At 45.3% G+C, this 20,723-nt stretch overlaps 1 protein-coding gene across 1 annotated transcript in view; it reads right to left on the bottom strand.

The window, feature by feature from the left end:
• Positions 1-20,723, bottom strand: part of LOC309548372 (uncharacterized protein) — a gene marked incomplete at both ends in the record, with an annotated part of 1,605,927 nt that overhangs the window by 1,541,619 nt on the left and 43,585 nt on the right. Inside the window, 1 exon segment of the mRNA XM_082248310.1 lies at positions 12,813-13,295. Coding sequence (XP_082104436.1) covers positions 12,813-13,295 — 483 coding nt within the window.

The raw sequence follows: 20,723 nt of genomic DNA, 5'->3' as shown, positions 1-20,723 counted from the left end.
CCACGTATCCGTAGTTAGGTGGACCTTGGCACAGATGGCGTTGCGCAGTGCACACCTGATTTTTTCCCCCACTTGGTTGTGCAGGGAAGGGATGGCTTGCCTGGAAAAGTAGTGGCGGCTGGGCACGACGTACTGTGGGACAGCCACCGACATAAGGTTTTTAAAACTGTGCGTCTCCACCAGACGGAATGACAGCATTTCAAAGGCCAATAATTTTGAAATGCTGGCATTCAGGGCCAGGGATCGCGGGTGGGTAGGGGGGTACTTCCTCTTCCTCTCAAGTGTTTGGGAGATGGAAAGCTGAACGCTTCCACGGGACATTGTGGAGATGGTTGTTGGTGACCCAGGTGGTGGTGTTGCTGACAGATCGTCTGTTTGCGGGGTGGCAGGTGCCGGTATCACTACAGATGTGGCTGGAGCGGCCGAGACTGCAGCAGAAGAGGAAGCAGGATGAGCCAGAGACGTTTCTTGGTTTTGAAGGTGTGTACTCCACTGCAGCTCGTGCTTTGCACTTAGATGCCTGATCATGCAGGTTGTGCTCAGGTTGAGAAGGTTCATGCCTCGCTTCAAGCTCTGATTGCACAGGGTGCAAACCACTCGTGTCCTGTCATCAGCACATTTTCTAAAGAACTTCCACGCTAGAGAACTCCTTTGAGCTGACTTTGGTGCGCTCGTTCCCTTGCTGCGTTGGGCAGTAGCGGGCGTAGTGTCTAGGGCACGGCCGCTCCGCTTCTGCACCCTGCTCCCTCTTCTGCTGTGCTGGTGGCTCTGTGCGACCACCGCCTCTTCCTCCAAACTACTCAGTTCACCTGCATGACGTTCATTCCATGTGGGGTCGAGGACCTCATCGTCCTCCACATCATCTTCCACCCAGTCTTCACCCCTGCCCTCCTTGTCGGTCTCCACAATGCTGAACGCCGCAGCAGTTGGCACCTGCGTTTCGTCATCATCGGAGACGTGCTGCGATGATCCTTGCATGTACTCATCTTGAGGAATAAGTGGTTGGGCATCGCTGCACTCAATCTCTTCCACTTCTGGGGCAGGGCTAGGTGGATGGCCCTGGGAAACCCTGCTGACAGAGTCCTCAAAAAGAATAAGAGACTGCTGTATGGCTTGGGGCTCAGACTGCTGGCCTGATTTGCAAGGGGGTGAGGTGAAAGACGGTTGGACATTGGCTGCAGGTGCCAACTCTGACCTTTCTGCAGTAGACTGGGTGGGAGACAATGTGAAGGAACTGGAGGCACTGTCAGCAGCAAACCAATCTACTATCGCCTCAACTTGTTCTGGCCTCATCACTTCTAGGGGCGTTTGATGCCCTACCAAATACTGATGCAGGTTCTGTCGCCTACTCACACTTGAGGAAGGTGTTTCACTTGTGCGTGTAGCTGGCACAGATCGACCATGTCCTCTCCTTGCAACAGGAGCTCTACCAGCAGCACCACGACCCAGGCCACGGCCCTTATTTGACGGTCTCCTCATATTTCTGTAATTTAAGATCTTGCCCTAGAAAGGTTTTTATTGAATAGCGGAATAGAAAATATGATCCAAAAAAAGTGTATGTATATCACACGTACACAACCACACTAGGCCCCAATTACTATTGTTTGTACCCCTAAAAGGCTAGATGAGGAGTAGGGGGAGTATGGAACAGGCAGCACCCTCAAACCTTCAGAAGTATGAGATGAACCCCAACAACTTGGAAAGGTGGATCTCTCTCACACGTACCGACACAGACTATCCCGCAATTCAATTGATCCTCAAAGGTTTTTATTGAATAGCGGAATAGGAAATATGATCAAAAAAATTTTATGTATCTCGCACGTACACAACCACACTAGGCCCCAATTACTATTGTTTGTACCCCTAAAAGGCTAGATGAGGAGTAGGGGGGGTATGGAACAGGCAGCACCCTCAAACCTTCAGAAGTATGAGATGAACCCCAACAACTTGGAAAGGTGGATCTCTCTCACACGTACCGACACAGACTATCCCGCAATTCAATTGATCCCCAAAGGTTTTTATTGAATAGCGGAATAGGAAATATGATCAAAAAAAGTGTATGTATCTCACACGTACAGAAACACACTAGGCCCCAATTACTATTGTTTGTACACCTAAAAGGATGGATGAGGAGGAGGAGGAGTATGGAACAGGCAGCACCCTCAAAGCTTCAGAAGTATGAGATGAACCCCAAAAACTTGGAAAGGTGGATCTCACACGTACCGACACAGACTATTCCGCAATTTAATTGATCCCCAAAGGTTTTTATTGAATAGCGGAATAGGAAATATGATCAAAAAATGTGTATGTATCTCACACGTACAGAAGCACACTAGGCCCCAATTACTATTGTTTGTACACCTAAAAGGATGGATGAGGAGGAGGAGGAGTATGGAACAGGCAGCACCCTCAAAGCTTCAGAAGTATGAGATGAACCCCAAAAACTTGGAAAGGTGGATCTCACACGTACCGACACAGACTATCCCGCAATTTAATTGATCCCCAAAGGTTTTTATTGAATAGCGGAATAGGAAATATGATCAAAAAATGTGTATGTATCTCACACGTACAGAAGCACACTAGGCCCCAATTACTATTGTTTGTACACCTAAAAGGATGGATGAGGAGGAGGAGGAGTATGGAACAGGCAGCACCCTTAAAGCTTCAGAAGTATGAGATGAACCCCAAAAACTTGGAAAGGTGGATCTCACACGTACCGACACAGACTATCCCGCAATTTAATTGATCCCCAAAGGTTTTTATTGAATAGCGGAATAGGAAATATGATCAAAAAAAGTGTATGTATCTCGCACGTACAGAAACACACTAGGCCCCAATTACTATTGTTTGTACACCTAAAAGGATGGATGAGGAGGAGGAGGAGTATGGAACAGGCAGCACCCTCAAAGCTTCAGAAGTATGAGATGAACCCCAAAAACCTGGAAAGGTGGATCTCACACGTACCGACACAGACTATTCCGCAATTTAATTGATCCCCAAAGGTTTTTATTGAATAGCGGAATAGGAAATATGATCAAAAAATGTGTATGTATCTCACACGTACAGAAGCACACTAGGCCCCAATTACTATTGTTTGTACACCTAAAAGGATGGATGAGGAGGAGGAGGAGTATGGAACAGGCAGCACCCTCAAAGCTTCAGAAGTATGAGATGAACCCCAAAAACTTGGAAAGGTGGATCTCACACGTACCGACACAGACTATCCCGCAATTTAATTGATCCCCAAAGGTTTTTATTGAATAGCGGAATAGGAAATATGATCAAAAAAAGTGTATGTATCTCGCACGTACACAACCACACTAGGCCCCAATTACTATTGTTTGTACCCCTAAAAGGCTAGATGAGGAGTAGGGGGGGTATGGAACAGGCAGCACCCTCAAACCTTCAGAAGTATGAGATGAACCCCAACAACTTGGAAAGGTGGATCTCTCTCACACGTACCGACACAGACTATCCCGCAATTCAATTGATCCTCAAAGGTTTTTATTGAATAGCGGAATAGGAAATATGATCAAAAAAAGTGTATGTATCTCGCACGTACACAACCACACTAGGCCCCAATTACTATTGTTTGTACCCCTAAAAGGCTAGATGAGGAGTAGGGGGGGTGTGGAACAGGCAGCACCCTCAAACCTTCAGAAGTATGAGATGAACCCCAACAACTTGGAAAGGTGGATCTCTCTCACACGTACCGACACAGACTATCCCGCAATTCAATTGATCCTCAAAGGTTTTTATTGAATAGCGGAATAGGAAATATGATCAAAAAAAGTGTATGTATCTCGCACGTACACAACCACACTAGGCCCCAATTACTATTGTTTGTACCCCTAAAAGGCTAGATGAGGAGTAGGGGGAGTATGGAACAGGCAGCACCCTCAAACCTTCAGAAGTATGAGATGAACCCCAACAACTTGGAAAGGTGGATCTCTCTCACACGTACCAACACAGACTATCCCCCAATTTAACTGATCCCCAAAGGTTTTTGATTAAATAGCGGAATAGAAAATATGATCCCAAAAAAGTGTATGTATATCACACGTACACAACCACACTAGGCCCCAATTACTATTGTTTGTACCCCTAAAAGGCTAGGAGTAGGGGGGAGTATGGAACAGGCAGCACCCTCAAACCTTCAGAAGTATGAGATGAACCCCAACAACTTGGAAAGGTGGATCTCTCTCACACGTACCAACACAGACTATCCCCCAATTTAACTGATCCCCAGAGGTTTTTGATTAAATAGCGGAATAGAAAATATGATCCCAAAAAAGTGTATGTATATCACACGTACACAACCACACTAGGCCCCAATTACTATTGTTTGTACCCCTAAAAGGCTAGGAGTAGGGGGAGTATGGAACAGGCAGCACCCTCAAACCTTCAGAAGTATGAGATGAACCCCAACAACTTGGAAAGGTGGATCTCTCTCACACGTACCAACACAGACTATCCCCCAATTTAACTGATCCCCAAAGGTTTTTGATTAAATAGCGGAATAGAAAATATGATCCCAAAAAAGTGTATGTATATCACACGTACACAACCACACTAGGCCCCAATTACTATTGTTTGTACCCCTAAAAGGCTAGGAGTAGGGGGAGTATGGAACAGGCAGCACCCTCAAACCTTCAGAAGTATGAGATGAACCCCAACAACTTGGAAAGGTGGATCTCTCTCACACGTACCAACACAGACTATCCCCCAATTTAACTGATCCCCAGAGGTTTTTGATTAAATAGCGGAATAGAAAATATGATCCCAAAAAAGTGTATGTATATCACACGTACACAACCACACTAGGCCCCAATTACTATTGTTTGTACCCCTAAAAGGCTAGGAGTAGGGGGAGTATGGAACAGGCAGCACCCTCAAACCTTCAGAAGTATGAGATGAACCCCAACAACTTGGAAAGGTGGATCTCTCTCACACGTACCAACACAGACTATCCCCCAATTTAACTGATCCCCAGAGGTTTTTGATTAAATAGCGGAATAGAAAATATGATCCCAAAAAAGTGTATGTATATCACACGTACACAACCACACTAGGCCCCAATTACTATTGTTTGTACCCCTAAAAGGCTAGGAGTAGGGGGAGTATGGAACAGGCAGCACCCTCAAACCTTCAGAAGTATGAGATGAACCCCAACAACTTGGAAAGGTGGATCTCTCTCACACGTACCAACACAGACTATCCCCCAATTTAACTGATCCCCAGAGGTTTTTGATTAAATAGCGGAATAGAAAATATGATCCCAAAAAAGTGTATGTATATCACACGTACACAACCACACTAGGCCCCAATTACTATTGTTTGTACCCCTAAAAGGCTAGGAGTAGGGGGGAGTATGGAACAGGCAGCACCCTCAAACCTTCAGAAGTATGAGATGAACCCCAACAACTTGGAAAGGTGGATCTCTCTCACACGTACCAACACAGACTATCCCCCAATTTAACTGATCCCCAAAGGTTTTTGATTAAATAGCGGAATAGAAAATATGATCCCAAAAAAGTGTATGTATATCACACGTACACAACCACACTAGGCCCCAATTACTATTGTTTGTACCCCTAAAAGGCTAGATGAGGAGTAGGGGGAGTATGGAACAGGCAGCACCCTCAAACCTTCAGTATGAGATTGTGTTCACTGTACCCCACAAAGATTGAGTTCACTGCACCCCACAATGATTGTGTTCACTGCACCCCACAAAGATTGTGTTCACTGCACCTCACAAAGATTGTGTTCACTGTACCCCCCAAAGATTGTGTTCACTGCACCCCACAAAGATTCTGTTCACTGTACCCCACAAAGATTGTGTTCACTGCACCCCAAAAAGATTGTGTTCACTGCACCCCAAAAAGGATGTTGTTCACTGCACCCCAAAAAGGATGTTGTTCACTCCACCCCAAAAAGATTGTGTTCACTGCACCCCACAAAGATTGTGTTCACTGCACCCCAAAAAGATTGTGTTCACTGCACCCCAAAAATGATTTTGTTCACTGCACCCCAAAAAGGATTTTGTTCACTGCACCCCAAAAAGGATGTTGTTCACTCCACCCCAAAAAGATTGTGTTCACTGCACCCCAAAAAGATTGTGTTCACTGCACCCCACAAAGGATTTTGTTCACTGCACCCCAAAAAGATTGTGTTCACTGCACCCCAAAAAGGATGTTGTTCACTGCACCCCAAAAAGGATTTTGTTCACTGCACCCCAAAAAGATTGTGTTCACTGCACCCCACAAAGGATTTTGTTCACTGCACCCCACAAAGATTGTGTTCACTGCACACCAAAAAGGATTGTGTTCACTGCACCCCAAAAAGATTTTGTTCACTGCACCCCAAAAAGATTGTGTTCACTGCAGCCCAAAAAGATTGTGTTCACTGCAGCCCAAAAAGATTGTGTTCACTGCAGCCCAAAAAGATTGTGTTCACTGCAGCCCAAAAAGATTGTGTTCACTGCAGCCCAAAAAGATTGTGTTCACTGCAGCTCACACACAGAAAAATGGATGTGGATCACTGACACCTGCCTATCTCCAATCCCACACCACACAGCAATATCGATTGTAGTTTGTAGAACACAGTTTCCCTAAAATTCAGCAGACTCTGTCCCTAACAGGATTGAGAAGAGATCGTAGATCAGGATTGAGTGCAGATTCACCCCACCCCCCACACAGCAATATCGATTGTAGTTTGTAGAACACAGTTTCCCTAAAATTCAGCAGACTCTGTCCCTAACAGGATTGAGAAGAGATCGTAGATCAGGATTGAGTGCAGATTCACCCCACCCCCCACACAGCAATATCGATTGTAGTTTGTAGAACACAGTTTCCCTAAAATTCAGCAGACTCTGTCCCTAACAGGATTGAGAAGAGATCGTAGATCAGGATTGAGTGCAGATTCACCCCACCCCCCACACAGCAATATCGATTGTAGTTTGTAGAAGACACTGACCCTATATAATTCAGCAGACTCTATCCCTAAAATGCCTACAACTCGCCCTGCCTAAACACTCCGACCTGTCCCTCAATTCTATCCGGACACAAATGGTTTTTTCCTGCCTATCTTTCCCTAATCAGCAGCCAGCACGTTGATGTGTGCTCTGTCCCTGAATCTAAGCAGCATAATGACGCCGCTGCGGCTGCCTCGAACTTATAAAGACTTGGTCACATGCTTCAGACGGCCAATCACAGCTACTGAGACATTTGCAGGCATGGCTGGGATGGCTTAAGGCACACCAGTTAAACGATTGTTGATTGGCTGTTGAAAGCCCGCCATGAAAAGAGCGCCAAAGCATGCAAAACCCGGAAATAAAACGACCGAACACGGATTTTTACCCGAACATACAGTAAAGTGTCCGTGTTCGGGTACAAAAAATCCAATTATTCGGTACGAACACGAATAATACAGTCCGTGTTCGCTCAACACTAGTTATTACCTTTTGTATCACTTGACCCTCCCTCCTAGATTGTAAGCTCTAAAGAGCAGGACCCTCCGATTCCTCCTGTATTGAATTTTATTGTAATTGTACTGTTTGCCCTAACATTGTAGAGCCTGCGCAAACTGTTTGCGCTTTATAAATCCTGTATAATAATAATTATATATGACTGCCAAGTCCAGCCTTTCTCAGCCAGGGTTCCTCCAAAGGTTCCTAGGGGTTTCTTGTCACTTCCTTGGGCTGTATATGGAAGTGTCACCTACCAGACGTTTCTGGATACTGAAGCTTGTTATAATTGCACGACACACACAATTTTTTTCGTTCAATATATTTTTTATCCTAATTTTAATTTTAACAAGAGTGCAAAAAAAAAATGAATAAAGTGGTAAAGGAAGAAATCCAATTGATCAGGAAAATGACTTGTCTGGAATGTGGAGGCGGAGTCGGTAATAATTTGTGTACAATACAATACACAACGTGTTACATTATTATAACAAAGTATTGTAGAAAAGATCACACCATAGAAAATGGGGGAAAGGAGAAAATAAACCCGGATATGAAGGTGACATTTGTGTACGAGGAACACCTTAACAATTACCACCATTTTATTCTCCAGGGCCTCTGCTTTCAGAAAATATATGCTTGGGGGTTTTATCTAATCTTCAGGCCCAAAATCTGCATTTTACCATGGGTGCAAAAAGAATTAAAAAACAGCTCTGGTATTTATGTCCTTCAATGTGTACTGTACTCATAAATACATGGGTATGATCTCAGGGATTTGTATGACCCCCCCTCCCCGACATAGGAAACTAAGGGGTCTATGTAAAGAATATGTAACAAGCATGCATACCTCCCAACAGTCCCGGATTGGGCGGGACTGTCCCGCATTTATACTTCTGTCCCGCAGTCCCGCTGTACAAGGGCATTGTCCCGCATCACTACATTTGTTAATTTAAATAGTAACTTCCAGTGCAAGTGTGAACATGGAGCAGAACCAGAGACTGGCAGATAAACCCCCTGGATGTGCTCTGTGAGGCTGCAGAGCGTGCAGCTGTCAAATTCAAGCTGTGATGTTGGGATGGGCGGGACTTCTACCCAGGCCCGCCCCTTTGTCAAGCAACCAGCGTATGGGGAAACAGCCGGCAATTAAACATTGTTGGCGGGAAAAGATGCCAAGGTTTAGAATCCATTCACTCAAATACTTTACCCAGAGGTTTCCCAGCCTTGTGGTACTAGCCCTGCACTCACAGCCCGGCTTCTGCAGTTAAAAGTGAAAGTAAGATTTCTCCCACGTTCTGCGCTGCACTTAGAAGCAGAATAAGTGCTGCTGGTCTGACCGAGTGAAGCCTGTCCAAGAGCAAGAGAGGGGTGAGCTGCACTGCAATCCCTATCTCCTTCCTGCTCCGGGAGTTTGGGAGCTGAAAATGAGGTGAGAGTGCAGTGAAAAGGAAAACGAAGCTGTGACAGCCGGCTACAGAAATGTGCTTTTCCAAAGGTAAGAATGTGGAAGATGATAGAGTTTTTTTTTTTGGGGGGGGGGGGGGGGTTAGAGGAGTGTGTTTGTACATGTGTGGTTTGTGTGTGTTTGTACGTGCGTGTGTGTTTGTACGTGTGTGTGTTTGTACGTGTGTGCATGTGTGTGTGTTTGTACATGTGTGTTTGTACGTGTGTGTGTGTTTGTACATGTGTGGTTTGTGCACGTGGTTTGTGTGTGTGTTTGTATGTGTGTGTGTGTGTGTGTGTGTTGTGCATGTGTGTGTTTGTACGTGTGTGTGTCTGTGCATGTGGTTTGTGTGTGTTTGTTCATGTGTGTGTTTGTACATGTGTGTGTCTGTGCATGTGGTTTGTGTGTGTTTGTACATGTGTGTGTGTTTTGTACATGTGGTTTGTGCACGTGGTGTGTGTGTTTGTACGTGTGTGTGTGTGTGTATGTTTATACATGTGTGTTTGTGCGTGTGTGTGTGTTTGTATGTGTGTGTTGTACATGTGGTTTGTGCATGTGTGTTTGTACGTGTGTGTGTGTGTGTGTGTGTGTAGAGGTTATAGCTGACAAGAGGTGCAATAGTGAGATACGAATAGATGAATAGACTTTGTACCTACCGCTCTCTTGAACCCTGCACCTTGTGCATAAGGGTCCTTTCACACGGGGCGGACCGTATTTTGATCCGCTTCGGCTTTTTTTTTTTTTTACGGACACGGGTGACACTTGTGTCATCCGGTCCGTATGTCCGTTTATCATCCCATCCATTTGCGGATGATAAACAGAAATAATGTATGTCAATGGGATTGCGGATGTCAGCGGATGACACCACTGACATCCGTTTTTGCATCCGTTCCGTTTTTTTAAACGGAAGAAAAATAGGGTTCTGTTCCGTTCAAAAAAACGGAACTGATCAGAAAGGACGCAAATCGGATGTCAGTAGATGGTCATCCGCTGACATCCGCAATCCCATTGACTTACATTATCTCCGTTTATCATCCGCAAACGGATGGGATGAAAAACGGACATATGGACCGTCCGTGTGAAAGGACCCTTACTTACTTTAGAACCCACCTTCCTGTACATAACACACTCCAGAATTCTGCACTCTGTACATAATGCATTACAAAACCCTGCACCCTGTGCATAGCATGCTCAAGAGCCCTGCACTTTGCACATAGCACACTCCAGTATCTACCTTCCTGTACAAAATGCACTTCAGAACCCTGCACTCTGTACCTAACACGATCATAAACCTTACACCCTGTGCATAACGCACTTCAGAACCTCACACTCTGTTTCTAACACGCTTCTAAACCCTGCACTCTGTACCTAGCACTCTCCTGAACCCTGCGCATAAGGCACTCCAGAACCCTGCACGCTGGTCATTCTGCATTAAAGGGGTCACACTGGTCATTCTGCATTAAAGGGGTCACGCTGGTCATTCTGCATTAAGGGGTCACACTGGTCATTCTGCATTAAAGGGGTCACGCTGGTCATTCTGCATTAAGGGGTCACGCTGGTCATTCTGCATTAAGGGGTCACGCTGGTCATTCTGCATTAAGGGGTCACGCTGGTCATTTTGCATTGAAAGGGGGCACGCTGGTCATTTTGCATTGAAAGGGGGCACGCTGGTCTCTCTGCATTGAAAGGGGGCACGCTGGTCTCTCTGCATTGAAAGGGGGTACGCTGGTCTCTCTGCATTGAAAGGGGGCACGCTGGTCTCTCTGCATTGACAGGGGGCACGCTGGTCTCTCTGCATTGACAGGGGGCACGATGATCTTTCTGCATTCAAGGGGGGCACACTGGTCATTCTGCATTGAAAGGGGGCACGCTGGTCTCTCTGCATTGAAAGGGGGGCACGGCATGCTGGTCACTCTGCATTGAAGGGGACACACTCTACCTTGATTACTGAAGGCCCCTTTCACACTTTTGTGACCTCAAAGTCACGCAATTTTTAACAGCGTTTTTTGCCGCAAAGCAATGCCTATTACATTTTTCTGTTTGCGCCCCCCAAAAGGGGGCATTTGGGTTGGATGGAGCTGGGGGCATTTAGGGTGGATGGAGCTGGGGTGGGCATATGGGGTGAATGGAGCTGGATGGGGGGGGGGGTGGATGGAGCTGGGATGGACATTTGGAATATTTGGAGGTTGGATGGGTGTTTGGGATAGATAGTGCTAGGGTGGGCATTTGGGGTGGATGGAGCTAGGGTGGGCATTTGAGGTGGATAGAGCTGCTGGGGGCATTTGGGGTGTATGGGGGGGGTGTATGGAGCTGAGTGGGCATTTGGGGTGTATAGAGCTGGGGGGGGGGGGTGGATGGTGCAGAGTCCGACCCCTGCATTCTGTACGTTACATACTCCTGTCTCCTGCATTCTGTACATTACATACTCCTGTCTCCTGCATTCTGTACATTACATACTCCTGCATTTTGTACATTACACTCTCCTGCACTATATACACAATACTGTACATTATATACTTCTCACCAAATTCTTCATTGTCTCAACAGTTGCTGGTTGCTATGCAGTCTCTGACTATTTTAATGAAGTTCTTCTTTAAGGTAGGCTGAGCAATCAAAGCATATTTTATAAGTACTAGGAAGTCTAGGTTTTGTTTACCCTATCCCTTAAGCCCCTCCCACTGCTAAGCAATTGGCCACACCCACAATTCTGGCTGTATTCTAATAAACACAGTGATTTCCTATAATCGTCAGCTCCAACTAGTGGCCATAATGAGGTATTAGTTCCAAAATACCTCAATCAGGAAAAATAGTTTAATACCACATTATGGCCACTAGATGGACCCAATGATCAGAGGAAATCACTGAATGAAATAAAATAACACCAACATTTGTCATATTTGTTCATCTATTTTATAAAAACTAAACATGTAAGTGAAGTGGTAACTATTGAGCCAATCACTTCATCAAACCACACATAATATCTCCCTTCAAAGGGAAAACAGAAATTATTTACAGAAAATCAAACAGTATAAAAATTTTCCAACCAATAACCTCCACCCAGACAAGATATGTAGAAATATAAAGACAAGCGGTGTTACCTCTCGTGCCGCACTGTGCCAAGCCACCCAAACCCACACAGGAGCAAAGGAAAGAAGTTCTCACCTAGTTTACCTCCGAGTTCTCCTTCCCTCCTGTTGGGGGATGGGAGGTTGGACTGAAGACAGAGAGACACGCTTCGGGGTCACCACTTGTAAGTAGAGCCTTGAAATGAAGGACATCAACTTCAGAATTTCTGTCTTGTCTGTGTAAAGTTTACTGATAAAGATATATGGGATCTCACAACTTTTAACTCTGTAACCCGCTATATCATTATCAGTAACCGTCACACAGACACGCAAGACATTCTGAAGGTGATTCCTTCATTTCACGGCTCTACTTACCACTCTACACCCCAACATTTACTCAGCCAATGAAAAGCCAACACGGTACAACACTTCATCCATGTCTTTGGTGATCTCTGACCTCCTTATCAACGGTTTCTTACATCATGAAGATCAGACATGGAGTATATCTGAGGTGTATATCAGGTGTGCTTCTTCCCCACATGTCCAGCAACATTCATATAGAAGACATTTCCCGCACTCAGGGCACTAATACACCTTGAGGGTTGTGTGGGAGATCGGATGTACAGGAAGACAGGACTTCAGTGAGGAACAATTCCCTCACTCAGGACAGGAAAGTGGCTTCTCCCCCGTGTGAGTTCTTTGATGTGTGTAAAGATGGGGCTTCTGTGAAAAACATTTCCCACACTCAGGACAGGAATACGGCTTCTCCCCCGTGTGAGATCTCTGATGTGTGTGAAGATTAGACTTTACTGAAAAGCATTTCCCGCACTTAGGACAAGAATACGGCTTCTCCCCTGTGTGAGATCTCTGATGTGTGTAAAGATTGGACTTCAGTGAAAAACATTTCCCACACTCAGGACAGGAATACGGCTTCTCCCCCGTGTGAGATCTCTGATGTGTGTAAAGATGATACTTATGTGAAAAACTTTTCCCACACTCAGAACAGGAAAACGGCTTCTCCCCCGTGTGAGATCTCTGATGTCTGTAAAGATGGGACTTCACTAAAAAACATTTCCCACACTCAGGACAGGAAAGTGGCTTCTCCCCCGTGTGAGATCTCTGATGTCTGTAAAGATGGGACTTATCTGAAAAACATTTCCCACACTCAGGACAGGAAAACGGCTTCTCCCCCGTGTGAGATCTCTGATGTGTGTGAAGCATAGACTTCCGTGAAAAACATTTCCCACACTCAGGACAGGAATGTGGCTTCTCTCCCGTGTGGGATCTCTGATGTATGTGAAGATGAGACTTCAGTAAAAAACATTTTCTGCACTCAGGACAGGAATACGGCTTCTCCCCTGTGTGAGATCTCTGATGTATATAAAGATCATACTTCCGTGAAAAAGATTTCCCGCACTCAGAACAGGAAAATGGCTTCTCCCCCATGTGAGATCTTTTATGCACATAAAGACCATATCTAGAACGGAAACCTTTCCCGCACTCAGGACAGGAAAACCTCTTATCTGTTGGAAGGACGGCACCGTCCCTCACAGTCTGAGGTTCCTCAGGATAAGAGGAATACGATGGTCCATCTACACTGTGTGGTGCCGGATGGACATTTGAGGTAGCGGGGTTTTCTCCTGGACTATACTTTGTGATGTCCTCATCTTCTACTTTACAGTCTGGAGACAAAGTGAGACAATCCTCTGAGGTTTTCCTCATCTCCCGTCCATGTACTAAAATAGAAATAAAAAGATTATTACTAGACATCAGCAGATTGGTTCCCCTAAACCAGGACTCCGCCCACATCAGGCAGCTTTGTCTCTGAGGATCTTACCATTCCCCCCTCAAGGTAACTAGTAAATGGTAGAGGGTTACTAGGTGACTCAGGAGCCACACATTCAGTCAGGACCTGTTGTATGATGGTAAATGGCAGTCTCAGTCTAGACATACGCCAGGTCACTCCTTGATGTGTGGGACACCTACTCACTATCTACCATTGCCTGTGACTAGTAAATGGGTCCTCTGATCTCCTACCAGTTCATTTCTTTATTCATGGACCTTAGTCAGAGAGTGAGGAAACAACGAGAACTGTCTTTTATAGGAGTGACAGTGATGAGGGGATTATAGGACGAGTGTCCCCTCCCCCTCTATCACTCATTGCCATCTTCCCAACACAAGAAGTCCCGCACTTTCTTATTTAGTCCATGATTTAGTCATGAATAACAGCGGGGGCTGAGACCCACCAGAGGTCAGAGAGTGAGGATGGGGGGAGAACAACCAAGATGAAGACTGGAATGATCTTGAAGACCACCATCATTGGGTTACTGACTCCTCCCTCTTGATCACTTTCTGTTTAAGTGTCCAAAGTTGGAGGATGTTATCACATTATTATTATCACCATGTAAAAGTCTGTGCTCCAATCAAATCATCAGATATAAAATGTCCAGCTGGTAGAGAACGGGTGCAAAAGAAGCAAGGCCTATTTCATATACAACAGAGTATATAGTGCAGGGGTCAGGAGTATGTAATGTACAACATAGAGTATATAGTGCAGGGGTCAGGAGTATGTAATGTACAACATAGAGTATATAGTGCAGGGGTCAGGAGTATGTAATGTACAACATAGAGTATATAGTGCAGGGGTCAGGAGAATGTAATGTACAACAGAGTATATAGAGCAGGGTTCAGGGGTATGTAATGTACAACATAGAGTATATAGTGCAGGGGTATGTAATGTACAACATAGAGTATATAGTGCAGGGGTCAGGTGTATGTAATGTACAACATAGAGTATATAGTGCAGGGGTCAGGAGAATGTAATGTACAGCATATGGTATATAGTGCAGGGGTGAGGAGTATGTAATGTACAACATAAGAGTATATAGTGCAGGGGTCAGGAGTATGTAATGTACAACATAGAGTATATAGTGCAGGGGTGAGGAGTATGTAATGTACAACATAGAGTATATAGTGCAGGGGTCAGGAGTATGTAATGTACAACATAGAGTATATAGTGCAGGGGTCAGGAGTATGTAATGTACAACATAGAGTATATAGTGCAGGGGTCAGGAGTATGTAATGTACAACATAGAGTATATAGTGCAGGGGTCAGGAGTATGTAATGTACAACATAGAGTATACAGTGCAGGGTCAGGAGTATGTAATGTGTAATATGAATGTAGAATCCCTCTGACATACAAAAGACAGGATAGGACCTCCAGAGGCCAGGGGCGGGCTAGCATTCCACCCAGGGCTGAATCCATGGCATAAATACTGGGACCAAGAAAGGATATTGGGCGCCAGTCACTTTTGTCTTTTTAAAGTGGTTCAGGAGGTGAGGGTTGGGGGTTTCAGATACCATGGCAGATCACTTATAGACTCTGCAGATCAAGATCTACTCTCACAGTGTCAGAACCTATAAGCCGACTGAGTAACACTGTAAGCACATTCCCAAATTTCAGTGCGTCCTCCAAGCGAGTCCCCAGGCACTCCTTATAGACCGGCCTTCTTTGTGGCTCTCTCCAGCAAGGGGCCTCCCCTGGGTCTCCTCCTTGGCACAGCTTCCTCCAGACCAGGCACGACAGTTTCACAACCACTTCAGCACATGTTAGGCCCAAAATTGGCCAATGGACCTAACAGCAGAGCTCCATCCAGCAGCCCCTCCCTACACCTCATCCTAGGGGAATAGAGGGAGCACATGGACTGTCCCAAATATTTATTTCCTCCCCCAGCATGCACCAGTAACATAAACCTCCTACTGCATTGGCTGACAGAAATATAAATATTATTAATGTAAGACATTAAACCCAAAGAAAATATTTATTATATTGCAGCTTATCGATTCTTAGATTTGATGTTAGTTTTCCTTTTTAGGATTTCTTATATGTTCATCTGGTGATCTAGCCAGTAAGTCTGTTCTATAAAAGCTCCAACTATAAAGCAGAATGTATCAGTTACTGGGATGGGGCAGACCATTTACCACTGACAGGGGTGCTTACAATGATCAGCTTTTATTTATTCTTGTAAAACCTTCATCCCAAAGGAAAAAAAACGTTTGCTGTAACTGATTATAAAGTGTGAGATGGAGTTAGGCTTTAATTTGTTACAGTTTTTAAATCAGATAATACATCTAACACTCCCCTCCCCCCAGACTGATAATGCTGCTGTCTCCAGACTTAGGGAAAAACCAGGCGAAAAACTGAACAATCAGTCTGAGCTAAGTACAGCCCAGCCAAAAACTAACCTGACATAGTAGTCCCTATTTAAGACAAGCTGTAACTTCAGATCCCCGTCCCCTTTTCTCTGACTGCTCAGACAAACTGTCTAAATTCTGGACTTTGTAAAGAGAGGAATGCAGATAAAGTGGTACAACTTATGTAGGAGGATTTGTTTCATCTCTGTGTATCACATGAGGCCAGTCACTTCACTGGGTATATGGAGGGTTAACACCCACTCTAAATGTTCACATGAGACAAGTTGCAGAGATCCCACACCGCTGCCTCCCATCTCCTGAGACTGCACTCAGTGACTTGGGTGTGAGACTATACAGACATATCCCTCCACCCCGGCACAGCCAGCAAATAACAGAGCAAGTAACCCCGGGAGAATTGTTCTGTCAGAGATCTTACTAGACCCAGGCATGGGGCAGAAGACCCGAAGCACATACCCCAGGTGTCTTGGTCTAGTAACGTCTATGGTGAAAATGAACATTTTGCTGCCAGCTGAACCCCAGAATCTCCATAAATCCAGTCTAGAGACATAAATTGTGTCTTCAGCACAGAGAAGGAAGATTATCCGAGAGAAATACAGGAATACAGGACGGGGAACACAGCTCAGGAAAGTGACCAGGGTATTACAGGCTGATATCACCCAGTCCCCCCCCTACTCTGGACCAATCAGTGCGCAGTATGGGTGGAGGAATGTATTTAGTGTTAATGACCCACCTGTGCTGATCTCTGTAGGAGTGTCCTCCTCTATAAATGTCCCCGTTATTCCATCCTCCTCCATAGACTGCTGATCATCCCTCACATACGTCTCTTCTTCTTCTGCTTTAACCTCAAATTCTATATCGATTGGATCTCCACTCTAAACCAAGAAAATGAAAGAGAATATCATCTGGAAGATATAAGCTTTATTATTGTGACATCACATAAAAATACACACATTGTCTCCATGAGTCTGGGTTTTATAATCTCTCTCCCACCAACCTTGTAACAGTGAGGGACGGTGTGACCTTCCTGTGTGGAATCCCGGGAATACAGAGGACGGGGACATCTCTCTGGTGGGTTCCTGGTATTAGGTGGCTCCATCATATCCTTGTGTCCTTCTGAAAACTCCTCCATCACTCCATACTCCTCATCCTCCTCTTTATACTCTTCTTTAACATCAATATTATCATCCCAGAGGATTCCACTCTTAATATATAATAAAACATTCATTATAACAAACATGCTGTGTATAAATCAGAACTACCAATAATTGTCACTCATCTACCTGATGATGGTGAGGGATGGTGTGACCTTCCTGTGTGGAATCCCGGGAATACAGAGGACGGGGACATCTCTCTGGTGGGTTCCCATTACTGGATCCATCTGTAGGAAACACACACACTGACTGAATACATTGTTTCTATGTGTTTATCAGATGATGGGGATCTAGGTGGATCCTCCGTACTGCTCTCTCCTTTATAATAAAGTCTCCTCTTACCCGGTGATGTGAGGGGCGGCTGATTCTCCATCATGACGTCCTTGTAGAGATCCTTGTGTCCTTCTAAATACTCCCACTCCTCCATGGAGAAATAGACAGTGACATCCTGACACCTTATAGGAACCTGACACACACAATGATACAGTCACCATCCAGACACATCCCTTGTCTGTTACTGGATAATGTCCCGGAATTCCCAGCACCGCTCACCTCTCCTCCATGATCTCTCTGGGGACTTCTAGAATCTTCTTTGTATTTCTCTATTCTATCAGGGAGGGAGGTGGAGGCAATGTGATGGTCATATGATCTCCAGACTTCACAGGTGGAAAACTCTAGATCTGAACACAAATAGTAAAATCAAATTAAATTCCCAGAATCCTCCACACTCCTCCATTCAGGTTTCCACTTGATTAAAGCCCCACCTCAGACTGAGGTATAATTTACCCACACAGGACCCCCACACTACGCAGGGTAAAAGTTTGTTGCAGGCATTCTGACATCATTACATATAACGCAGGACCAACAGACCCACTTTGCTAGTGAGGATGCCAAGGGTCCGCCCACATCCTAAGAGAATGGGGAAAAAAAGCCAGATGGAGGGACATTGGGGGAGGAGCTGTTACGTCAGTGTTATGTCATAGGACATATAGACTCCTGAATGCAGGGACATTTGGATGGGGAGATTTGAGGGGCCCTCTATATGAGGCTCTCATGTGAGCAGGTGACGTGTGGAGGAACGGAGTATAAATTGCAGACAATTTTCTCCAGAGCTCCTAATGGTGGGGATAGATTTTGCTGCATGCTGGTGCCAAGTATCCACCCCACAGGGTCACTGAAGGTGGGGAGAAAAGCTGTGTAAGAGGATATGGAGGAGAGATGAGGAGGAGATCCAGGAATCAGGTCAGGGCAAGCAACAGACGAGCGCATCCAAGAGATGAGGCCGGGGTCACTACACAGAAAATCAATCCAAGGAAACAACAGGCAGGACAAGGAATAGCAAGAAGGAGTTCAGAGATAAATGAGAATATTGCTCAGCCAATGGGAGATTATCTCAGCATGACTTACATAATAAAGGAGATGAGGGGGAGGGGAGGAAGTCACCTAACCACTTAACGCAAACTGACATAGACCTAGGTCGAATCAATTTAAGTAGCTGTAACGAGATGATGCCTCTAGTTGGAGGCTTCATCTAGGTACCGTTTGTTAGAGCCGGCGGTCAGCTTTCCGGCGGTAATGACCAAGAGCTGCTCGATCGTTACCCCGGCGAGCGGGAGGGGATGCCCCCCGCCCCCCACCTTCCACGGCTCTGCCCGGGTCTCGCGTCCGCCGGCTGGATTGTGGCTTCGATCAGGTCTCCGATGACGTAGCCCAGAGGCGGCGTCCATGACGTCACATCTGGGTTACTCGGCTGCTAAAGGCGGCAGATTCAAAAAGTGAATGTATTCAAAAATGCAGTTTTCAGCGTTTTGAATACATGGAAGTGTAGTGGAGGGGTCCATAAAGAGTGCCTGTCACTGCATATTGCTGTCACAAGGGATGAAAGAAAACGTATACGGAAGTCGAGCCGCAAATAAAATCGCTGTTCAAACCACACATGCGAGGTATCGCCGCGATCGCCAGACCGTGAGCAATAAATAAAAAAAGAGAGCTACACTCTAACTCTAAACTGGTAACTGTTAAAAAATTTTAAAGCATCGCCTATGGAGATTTTTATTAACCGTATTTTGTCGCCATTCCACGGGTGTGCGCAATTTTAAACCATAACAGGTTGGGTATCTATTTACTCGGCGTGACATCATCTTTCACAATATACAAAAAAATGGGCTAACTTTACTGTTTAGTTTTTTTTTAAATGCAGTGAAATGTGATTTTACGTAATTTTTCCAAAAAAATGGCGTTTGAAAGACAGCTGCACAAATACCGCGTGACAAAAAATATTGCAATGACCGCCATTTTATTCTCCAGAGTCTTTGCTAAAAAAATATATATATATATATATATATAATGTTTGGGTAGTTTTCTAGCAAAAAATACTGATTTTAATTTTTAAACAAAAAGTGTCAAAAATAGGCCTGGGGCTTAAGTGGTTAAGGTGACCATAGAGACATGGAAATTCAGCTGGTTCAGCAGGGATCGGTCACATTTCCATCCATGTGTGGTCACTGCCGGATAAAAGTCACTCCATCAGCGGCAGCAGCCAATAGCTGATCTGTGTATTCTGAGAGCGGAGGAGCGCCCCCAATTGTCAGAATACAATAGTGCAGCGGAGAGGTTTCCCCCATCCCCCCTCCAATGTGTGGATGGGGGAATCGCTTAATTTTTTTGTTTCACTCAGCCCGCTGGCTGAATGATAAAAGTGAACCATGTATGGCCAGCTTTGAAAGCAAGATATGTTATTCATCAACTGATCCCCCTGATGGGGTTAATCTACATATTACCTCCTCTGCCGCCAGTTCCTGCATTGCCTTCTCTCTCCGTCCTACCGAATGGATCTTCCTGTGTGTATCTGACATCACTTCCTGTCTGTATTCCATAGAGACTTCCTGTCTGGGTAGAAGTGAGATCACCACCTTGTGGAGATCAGAGGAACTGCAGCCCTGCAAGTCTACTGCGCTTTCTGTCAGTCTCCCTCCTAGACTCGGCTTCCTCCTCCGACCGCTGTTCCAGCAGGAGCTCCGCCTCTTCATACACACTCAGGGAGGAGAGAAAGGGGAAGGATATACAGTACATACACACACAGCACAAGGCCGTGTTTACACTACCAGACGGTTCTCAGAGCTGCAGTTCCTCTGAGCTCCAAAAGGGGGTGATCTCACTTCTACCCAGACAGGAAGTCTCTATGGAATACAGACAGGAAGTGATGTCAGGTACACACAGGAAGTGATGTCAGATACACACAGGACATTCCATAGGAAGTAGAGAGAAGACATTACTGGAAGTGGCAGCAGAGGAGGTAATAAGATCTTATTTTCTATTTACACTAGGGTGACCACATTTCCAAACTGCCATTCAGGGACACCCCCGACAACTCCCCCCACCCACCCAA

Source organism: Pelophylax lessonae (genome assembly GCF_965119305.1).
Source record: "Pelophylax lessonae genome assembly, chromosome: 2".
NCBI lineage: Eukaryota > Metazoa > Chordata > Amphibia > Anura > Ranidae > Pelophylax > Pelophylax lessonae.
The sequence above is the reverse complement of the archived record's forward strand: the minus strand, read 5'-3'. Positions and strand labels throughout refer to the sequence as shown.